This window comes from Eleutherodactylus coqui, chromosome 3 (assembly GCF_035609145.1).
Source record: "Eleutherodactylus coqui strain aEleCoq1 chromosome 3, aEleCoq1.hap1, whole genome shotgun sequence".
Lineage (NCBI taxonomy): Eukaryota > Metazoa > Chordata > Amphibia > Anura > Eleutherodactylidae > Eleutherodactylus > Eleutherodactylus coqui.
In genome coordinates, this window is record NC_089839.1 from 96,709,769 (window position 1) to 96,720,565 (window position 10,797).

Sequence of the window (10,797 nt, forward strand, 5' to 3'; positions counted from 1 at the left end):
TAGATCTGCTCCTTACATTTAAATTCATGCTACAACCTTTACAAATCCTAGGATAGAAGAAATGTTGTATTTCTAGAAGTAGTGTTAGGTTACAAGTTACTCCCTGGGTGTTATAATTATTTATTGGTAGTGCCATGTTTATTAATAGTGATCATTTAGCTGTGTTAAACCTTCCCTGTGGGCTGAGGCATAGCTTTATTGTGTTGTGAGATAATAATTATTTTCCACTTAAGTAGTGCATCTAATAGAGGGCATGAGTACATTGATGAAATCCTTTTTACAGGATGCTAATAATAGTATTGTGTTACCTAATGTTTTCGTAACTTAGATGCCATGAGGCAGAACCGCCTAGTGTCATAGTAAATTATCACATTTTTCTTTCTTCTATTCAAAAAGAACAGCTGGAACATTTCTGTCATTTAGTATATTGGAAAGGTTATTGTGACTAATAGTGCCCATTTCCACTAAACAAGCTATCAGGATTTCCAAAGATTCCTAAGAGCGTCCCATATATCATATTGTAGATGCATTAAAAAAAATTGAATATGCGGACCATTACAAAGGTTACCATTATACCACTTATTTTACTTAGGGTCTTTCTTTGAAGCTGTGGCATACAGACAAAATTGTCTTTTTCAATGTATCTGCAGAACTAAGACTTTGTGCACTCTAAGAGAATGATGTAATGATACAGTTAAGTAATCCTTGTTACATTCTGTGTATTAACTTTTGAATGAAACTGCAACTCATGGTTACTAAGATATGAAAACATATTAGCTATCTTCAAGCCTTCCTAATGAGCATATAAAAAAGAAATCAATGCTAGCATCGATCATACTTCTTGAACATTTTGTCTCACTGGTATGTGCCATTCAGCATCAATATTAAATTACTTTTATTTAGGGCAATTGACTTAATTTGCCAGGTTATGGGAATACGATTTTTCAACCTGCAACAAAATAAAATATCAGAGCAAGGAATAAGTACGTTTTTCGGTGCATTGAGACCACTTTTTACAGCTTACCTGAATAACAGATAATATTTCTTCCAAATGAATGTTTAAGTGCTTCCCAATTATCTGCACAGATGGGTAATGCCTTCTTCTTCCACTCAATATTTTATCCAGTGTAGATATTTAATGCTTAATTAATAGTACTGGTGTATAGCCTCTTGGGTAGCCATGTTGGATTGTGCAATATAGTATTTCCCCCATGTCATTAAGCTTTGGTAACGTACCAGTCAAAGTTAACACTCTTATCAGGGGCTTTAGGTTTTTATAGAGTGACAAGGACTAAATTTATTAAAGCTTCAATAAAAAAAAGGTGCAATGCTTATAAAAAATTACAAAATGATAATATAAAAAAGGACATACAATACAAACAAAAAATGTATAAAAAGAAAACGGAGATATAATACCAGACCGTCACTAATTAAAGTGGTTCATCTTGAGGAGACACGCTGGGTATGGGCAGTTCTGTAGGTATAAACAATGTCCTGGTGTCTGACAGGGTCCCTTGGCTTGGAGCACACTTTTAACCTATTCCAGTGACACTCCATAACCCTTCTCTTACTATTTGATAGGGACAGTCTGAGTGGATGCAGGACTACACACTTCTGCTGGCATATTTCTTGTTTCAGATTTTTCCATAGAAAGCCCTAGGAGGAAACTGTGACCTTTATGTTTCGGTACATAAATTTAGCAGTCTATCAATTCTAAATAAGGGTGTCATAGCTTACTAGGTTAAGCATATTTTGAGTTTTGGAGGCTCCTGGGGCCCTCCAACTCTGTCATTTAGACCATAAGAAGCTGCTGGATTTCCTGAGCACAACCATATCATAGGCGTTACCCAGAAAATGAATTGTGCTTGGGAAATCTTAAATTATGATATTTCTTTTGGCCAGTAAATACCTCTGTGTAGACCTACTTAGACATTGTGACTGCCTCTAGGCTATATGTAGGTGCATCCTAATTAAAGAATTCATTGCAGCTTTGCAGGAGTCCATTGGTACCAAACTGGCCTACTGTTACACATATCAATAAAACTAGTTTTAGACAAAGATCACATTGTCCTATGTCAATCAGCTCACATGGGATTTGCACTTCTAATTATATGGAGTCTTTCTGTTTGAGAAATGCACCCAAACCATAGGCGCTAGCATCAGTCTGCACCGCAAACCTCCAGGTCAAGTCCTGGGGCTTGTGGAATTGGATAGTTTTCAGCTCTGCAAAGGACTGCTTGAACTGTGGTCCAATTTAACTTTTGAGGCAGCTTCTATTTGATTAAATCCATTTGGAACTTAGCTACGGCAATGTAGTGGTGTGCAAACTTTTACTGGTACTCAGCATTACCCAAAAAGCACAACACCCTTTTTTCATTTTGGGGTGGGCCAGGCCAACATATCTACCCGTTTTTGCGCACGCATGAGCATAATGTACTTCTGGAATAAACAATGCTTTTTTGAACGCACTGGCGCCTGCTAGGCATGCTTATTGCACGCGGCAAACAAAGACGCACCAATTGCAATGGCTAATTCATCGAATGAGTTTCAGATGTGTTTTTTTCCAGCAGAATTACGAAGCGTATTACACCTCTCCTTGCATATTGCATGTGTATTTGCGCACCCCTTATTGATGTCATTGGGGACCTTTGTTGTGCAAATTCACAGGATATTAGAGCCTGCTGCGGTTTTTTTTTTTGCGCGACCAAAAGGCACAGGAAAAATACGCACATGTGAACAAACCAATTGAAATGAATGGGTTCTATTCTCCGTGTCAACTTTGCTTGTGTAAATTTTACGAGCACAAATACACCCATGTGACGGCGGCCTTACTAATAAATAGCCAACCAGTAATTTACTATTATTGAAGGACATCGTCCAGTTATAGGAAATATGTTTGATTGTTGCAAGCAATAGGCCAGGTTTCCTATGGAATAGTGAAATAACAAACCACAGTAATTGAATGGGCAAATGAAACACTTAAAATAGTGAGAGGTTGTAAAAGATTACAGACTTTTATACTGTAAACATGAGTTACCGACTTCTGAAGGTGATCGTATTTTTGTATGAAGGAGAAATATGAAGTTTACGGCGGCGTGGAGTTACCTGCTGAGTTTATCACAATTAAACTGACCAGTTACAAAGAATATATTGACTTCTGTTGAGAGCAGTATATCAGCAGGCTGATGCTGTGCAGTAGGATTCCCGTAGAGCTAAGGCTCTGCTCACAAATTATAACGATATTTATTGTAAACTAAAATTAAATTGTGACTTGTTTGGACATTTAGCTGCAGTTTTCAGGCAGACAGAAAACTCTAAAGGCCACTTCTCAAATGTTAGAAAGGAGCAGTGCTAGAATTAGGAATGTCCCATTTATGTCCCAGAAAATAAACTAACGTCATATATCTGGACTATAAAATGCATTTATTCCTGTTAGTAGGGCTAGAAAAAAAATGACGGAAAGCTTTGCTACCGCTGCTGTACAATCACATACAAGCTATGGCTGAGGAGATAATAAAGGATAGAGTTCCTATCACAATTTAAATGGCTGCATTTCTTGCTGTCCGTGATATTTGGATAGTTTGCCCTTGAAGGGGCTGTGTCTTTAAATTAAGTCGTTGTCTATCAACAGGATATAAGATAATTATCTAATCATTGAGGGTCTGACCACTGGGTCCCCCCATCAATCATGAGAACGGGGGGTCCTGAAGGTCCTCAAATGAATAGAGTGGTGGTTACTCATGTGCACTGCTGCTCCATTCATTTCAATGTGACTGTCAGAGATAGCTAAGTTTAAGTGCTTGGTTATCTCCAGCAGCTCCTGTGAAATGAATGGCGCGGTGGTGCATATGTGTGATTCCCGCTCTTTTCATTCAGGGGCCTTTAGCATATGAGTCCTCTTAATTGGTGGGGGTCCTAACAGGTAGAACAATACTGATCAGATAATTATTCTGTATGCTGTGGATAACTTCAATTCATGGTACAACCCCTTTAAGATATTTGGACAGGCACAAAATAATGCATCTTGAAGGGATAAGTAATTAATTTTATGACTTATTTCAACCACTGTTAACAATATTATCTCAGTATTGTCACCCTGAAGATTTCCATACACTAGATTAACGCCGGCCAAGCCAATCGATTTTGGCTGACTGGTCTGCCATCTAATATGTATGGCTCTGTCTCACCTGTAGGCTAGTTTCACATGGCCAAGCCCAATATCACCTCCCGTCACTTAAGTACAGTTGCAACCCTCCAGCATGGCTTTCAGCCGCAGAAGATCAGCAAGGGTTTCCGATTGTTTTCAATGGGAAACCTTGCATCACACTCGCGTACACATCACATGCTGTTCAATGTTTTTTCTGAACCCACTGAAAACACTGGGCTAGGTGTCCCAAAGCAATGCCCAGAGATGGGACATACCTCAATTTTTTCCCGCGCCGTGATGCAAGAAAACAATCACTCATATATATGACCCCATTCAAAAGAATGGGGTTCATATTTGTACGAGATTTGTGAGTCTCACAACACACAAATCTTGCATAATTTTCTTGGCCGTGTGAAAGCAGCCTTACAAAGGCAGCAAATGTCGGGGACAAAAGGTTCGGGGCTGCTGGATTTCAATATGCTCAAGCTTTTGCTCTTATGAGAGGTAAGTTGTCATCATAGGTGTATTAATGACTTATTTCACTCTCCCTATGGCAAACACATGCATGCTTGGCCAAGCTGAGCATGCATGCATATGAGAGGGTTGGGAGGCCGACAGCTATCTAAAGTGTATGGGCACATTTATTCCTATGGGCACTGAAAGCATTGGGTCATAGCTGAATTCTCTAGTGATTTGAAGCCTTGTACTTTCAGATCATTGTAATACAGCTTCAGGGCTCAGTCACACGGGCGCATTGGCATCCGTACACCGGCGTCGATGTGCCCGTGTGACTGCAGGAAGGAGATGGACGTACATGAAGACGGCCGTCTCTCTGCAGCGCCGGAGGAAAGAACACATGACCGGCAATGAAGCTGGTCACATGTTCTTTCCTCCTGCGCTGCAGAGAGATGGCCGTCTTGAGGTACGTCCGTCTGCTGGTGTCAGTCACACGGGCGCATCGGTGCCGGTGTATGAGTGCCGATGCGCCCGTGTGACTGAGGCCTTATGTTGGAGTAATTTAATTTGTACCAAAAACAGGATCAAAATTCTTCAGAAATTAAGGAGATCATTGGAAAAAAGTTCTGTTGAAACATTAACATTGTTATTAAATGTGATGATTGTACTGCAAACCCACACATGAATACTGTATATGTCAATATAAAGGAGAAATGGTTACTACTTTGAAATTCAAATATATACCGTATTTTCCGGCGTATAGGATTAATGGGCATATAAGGCGACCCCCAACTGTCGCCTTATATGCTGGGAATATGCTGTAGAAAAAAAAAATCAATACTCACCTCCCGCAGCGCTGCTGCCGGCTGTCGCCCCTCCTCCACGCCAACAGAGCATTGCTTTCTGGATGCAGGGCTTGAATGCCCAACCTCCAGAAAGCTAATTCTCTGATTGGCTTACTCAGTGCGGCATCAGCCAATGAAAGTCGGTGCTGCCGTAACCAATCACAGCCATTCAATGATGTCATTGAATGGCTGTGATTGGTTAACCCAGCGCTGGCTGTCATTGGCTGACGCCGTGCTGAGTAAGCCAATCAGAGCATTAGCTTTCTGGAGGCGGGGCATTCAACCCCCACATCCAGAAAGCAATGCTCTGTTGGCGTGGAGGAGGGAGCGACAGCCTGCAGCAGCACCATGGGAGGTAAGTATTGATTTTTTTTTCTACAGTGTATTCGCGGTGTATAAGATGACCCCCGACTTGGGAGAAGATTTTCCTGGGTTAAAAAGTCGTCTTATATGCCGGAAAATATGGTACTCATACTGTAGAATAATGAAGATTAATTCTTTAATTAAGTAAAAACTTCTTCACCCTATATTCTTTCTAGACAAAAAAAGAAGTCTTTACACCTATAAAATAAGTTTCTGTTTTCTTGCTATTTCCTATAGGTAGAATCCAAATGTTGCCACAAGCTGTGTATCTCTTGTTTGGACTTTTGGAAAATGGCCACACAGTCTATGTCCATTGCAATGCTGGAGTTGGTAGATCTACAGCTGCAGTCTGTGGTTTTCTCATGTATGTGATTGGTTGGAGTCTTCGAAAAGTGCAATACTTCCTAGCATCAAGAAGACCGGCTGTCTACATTGATGAGGAAGCTATGATGTGCGCTGAAGAAGATTTCCATCAGAAGTTTGGTCAGCTCCGTTCTACCGTGTGTCGGATTTGATTGATTCTAAGACTTTTTATTTTGCTGCATGTATATATAGATAGATAGCTTTGATAAAATCCTAGAAATGTAACAGTAAAGTTCAGGATTTAGTGTCGTTTACAAATCTACCCAAACTGCCTATACACAGATGATGCAAAGTTTACCTTAAGGGTGGCTTCACACAAGCGTGTTTTTGTGCGTCGTATACACGCACAAAAACACGCTTCTATTTGCAACAATGCATTCCCTATGGTGTGTTCACATGTCCGTGCTTTACAGGCGTGTGCCTGCAAAGATAGGACATGCGTGCATCATAGGGAATGCACGCATTGTTTTCAATGGAGCCGCGGCTGCTGCCAGCGGCTCCATTGAAAACAATGGTCTGCCAGCACCCCTGCATTCTTTTTCAAGGAAGGGCTTTACATATAAGCCCTTCCCTATATAAGAAAAATTTTAGTGTAAAAAAACCAAAAAATATACTTACCTGGCCGCCGCTGCCATGACCCCCGCGTGGATGAAGAACACATCTGCCACATGCGGCAGATGTTTCCTTCATCCGTGCTAGTTAAAAGAATTCCCTGCATCTACATCTGCCACATCTGTGACAGTTGCAGCAGAGGAATTCTTCAATTCTCTACCGCAACTGTCACACATGTCAGCTGCAGTAGAGAATTTTGTGGCTGGCAATGGATTTCAGGGAAGGGCTTTAAATATAAGCCCTTCCCTGAAAATCAAGTAAAAGTGGTTTAAAAAACAAAAAAAATAGATACTCACCTTGCTCCAGCTGCCGGGGCTCAGCCCCGTCTTCTCCTCCTGCCCCCTGCACTGTGGTGCTGATCTATCACAGGCAGCTCTCGCGAATGAATGATGGGCGAGAGCTGCCTGTGATTGGCTGAGTACCTCAGCCAATCACATTCAGCTCTTTCAGCAGGCGGGCATTTTAAATCCCCGCTTGCTGATATGCCCATGCTGACCCATTTCCACCACTGAAAGCACATGAGCATCAAAACCTTGGAGCATGAGCCATGGAGAAATGGAAAAAGATGGCCTGGTCTGATAAATCTCAATTTATTTTCTATCATGTGGATGATTAGGTGCGTGCACATTGCTTACCTGGGAAAGAAATGGGAATGGGATGCACTACGGGAAGAAGACAAGCTGGTGGAGGCAATGTGATGCAAAGTTCTGCTGTAAAACTTTAGATCCTGGCATCCATATTGATGTTACTTTGAAACATACCTTTGTTGCAAACCAAATACTCTCCTTACTGGCAAGAGTATTGTTTAAAGCAGTGACTTAAAGGGGTTGTCCCGAGGCAGCAAGTGGGTCTATACACTTCTGTATGGCCATAATAATGCACTTTGTAATATACATTGTGCATTAATTATGAGCCATACAGAAGTTATAAAAAGTTTTTTACTTACCTGCTCCGTTGTTAGCGTCCTCGTCTCCATGGTGCCGACTAATTTTTGGCCTCCGATGGCCAAATTAGCCGCGCTTGCGCAGTCCGGGTCTTCTTGCTGTCTTCTATGGAGCCGCTCGTGCCAGAGAGCGGCTCCGTGTAGCTCCGCCCCGTCACGTGCCGATTCCAGCCAATCAGGAGGCTGGAATCGGCAGTGGACCGCACAGAAGAGCTGCGGTCCACGGAGCAAGAGGTTCCCGGCGGCCATCTTCACAGGTAAGTATAGAAGTCACCGGAGCGCGGGGATCAAGGTAAGCGCTCCGGTAAGCTGTCTGTACGTCCCTGCATCGGGGTTGTCTCGCGCCGAACGGGGGGGGGGTTGAAAAAAAAAAAAACCCGTTTCGGCGCGGGACAACCCCTTTAAATCAACAGGATAATGCACCCTGTCACACTGGAAAAATTGTACAGGAATGGTTTAGAAAGAATGACAAAGAGTTCGAGGTATTGACTTGGCCTCCAACTTGCCCAGATCTCAATCTGTTTAAGCACCCGTGCAATGTGCTGGAAAAACAAGTCTGCACCATGGAGACCCAACCTCACAATTTACAGGAATCTGCTTGGGTCTTAGAATAGAATCAAAGAATGGTAGAATTGGAAGGGACCTCCGGGGTCATCTGGTCCAACCCCCTGCTCAATGCAGGATTTGCTAAATCATCCCAGACAGATATCTGTCTAGACTCTGTTTGAAGACTTCAGTTGGAGGAGATCCCACCACCTCCTGTGGCAACCTGTCTTGATATTGGATGCCACAGGACACCTATGTTATGACTTATCAGAGTATACTACTGAAGAGATTATACATACATACGTACCTCCAGAAACAATTTAGTATTTGCAGGATAGACAAAAGCAACCTTTTCATGCATATGGACTAAAGTGTGATTGTTCTCAGAAAGAAAAACCATGTAATCTTGTAGATATGATACCTTTTAATGGCTAACAAAAATACTTGATGTTAATGCGAGCTTTTGGACCTCAAAGGGTGCTTCATCGAGGCAATAATGAAATGGATCGGAAGAGGCATGTATGTATGTATATATATATATATATATATATATATATATATATATATATATATATATATATATATATATACTTATCCATTTCATTATTGCCTTGATGAAGTACCCTGTGAGGTTCAAAATCTCGCATTAACATCATATATTTTTATTAGTCATTAAAAGGTATCAAATTTACAAGATTACTTGGTTTCTCTTATGGTCCATTTACACACAAAGGTGATTGCAAAAAGAAATGCTTTGAGCAATCATTTTGCATTAGGCACTAATGATGTTAAAGGGGTTGTCTCGCGAAATCAAGTGGGGTTATACACTTCTGTATGGCCATATTAATGCACTTTGTAATATACATCGTGCATTAAATATGAGCCATACAGAAGTTATTCACTTACCTGCTCCGTTGCTAGCGTCCCCGTCGCCATGGTTCCGTCTAACTTCGGTGTCTTCTTGCTTTTTTAGACGCGCTTGCGCAGATGGATCTTCTTCCTTCGGCTGGTCTCAGAAGCATCGGCGTTTTGGCTCCGCCCCCTTGTACGCGTCATCGCGTAGCTCCGCCCCCGTCACGTGCCGATTCCAGCCAATCAGGAGGCTGGAACCGACACACGTCATGGGGCGGAGCTACGCGATGACGCGTACAAGGGGGCGGAGCCAAAACGCCGATGCTTCTGAGACCAGCCGAAGGAAGAAGATCCATCTGCGCAAGCGCGTCTAAAAAAGCAAGAAGACACCGAAGTTAGACGGAACCATGGCGACGGGGACGCCAGCAACGGAGCAGGTAAGTGAATAACTTCTGTATGGCTCATATTTAATGCACGATGTATATTGCAAAGTGCATTAATATGGCCATACAGAAATGTATAACCCCACTTGCTGCCGTGAGACAACCCCTTTAATATCCACTAGCAGCTAATTAACATCATTTGTGTGTTAATCAGCTGCCAGGAGATGTATTTACAGAATAGCAGGTGGTCTGTTCTTTAAATACATTTCCATTGTTCTGCCATGGGGCTGTCAGCCAAAGGCCCATTTAGACCCAACGATTCTCACTCAAAAATCGCTAAAAGCTGTCTTTTGAGCGAGAATCGTTGGGTCTAACTGCACGGACATCGTGCAGTTTTCATTAACGAGTCGTATACCAGCTGAGCGCTCCATGAACACAGCCGGAGTATTGCCGGAACACCGGCAGTGATTTTTCGGGTAAGGGCTTTAAATTTAAGCCCTTCCCTGAAAATCATCCATAGCTGGTGTAAAATCCCCACCTGCTGAAAGAGCTGTATCTGATTGGCTGAGCGCTGTGACCAATCACATGCAGCACTCAACCATTCAATGAAAGACTGCTGAGAGCTGCTGTGATTGGTCACAGCGCTCAGCCAATCACAGGCAGCGCTCACCCATTCATTAAAGAACAGAACAGGTATGCTTATGATTGGCAAACCTGTTCTGTTGTTCTCTACTGCATATCTAGCCTCTATTTTAGTAGGTTACGCTAAAAATGGAATATTCATTTAACTAAGGGTAACTTTTACATAGAGTGGTTATCGCCTGAATAATCTCTACTAACAGCAAAATCAGACAATCACTTGTCAGAGTTACTTGGCTTTTAGCAGAACTGTAAAGCACAGGAGTGATAGTTGGTAGGATGACTGTTGGGCGCCTGATAGTCGTCCCCTGTAAAGGTACCTTAAAGGGGTTGTCTCGCGAAAGCAAGTGGGGTTAAGTACTTCTGTATGGCCATATTAATGCACTTTGTAATATACATCGTGCATTAAATATGAGCCATACAGAAGTTATTCACTTACCTGCTCCGTTGCTAGCGTCCCCGTCGCGATGGCTCCGTCTAATTTCGGTGTCTTCTTGCTTTTTTAGACGCGCTTGCGCAGATGGGTCTTCTCCCTTCGGCTCCGCTCGGCAGCAGCGGTGTTTTGGCTCCGCCCCCTTGTACGCATCATCGCGTAGCTCCGCCCCCGTCACATGTGCCGATTTCATCCTCCTGATTGGCTGGAATCGG

General features: G+C 42.4%; 1 protein-coding gene across 1 annotated transcript in view; it reads left to right on the top strand.

Moving 5' to 3' along the window:
- EPM2A (EPM2A glucan phosphatase, laforin) overlaps window positions 1–7,603 on the top strand; it is a 75,231-nt gene extending 67,628 nt beyond the window's left edge. The window contains exon 4 of the mRNA XM_066595895.1: window positions 6,049–7,603. Coding sequence (XP_066451992.1) covers window positions 6,049–6,326 — 278 coding nt within the window. The 3' untranslated portion in view covers window positions 6,327–7,603. The remainder of the gene's footprint in view (window positions 1–6,048) is intronic.
- Window positions 7,604–10,797: the final 3,194 nt, after the last annotated feature.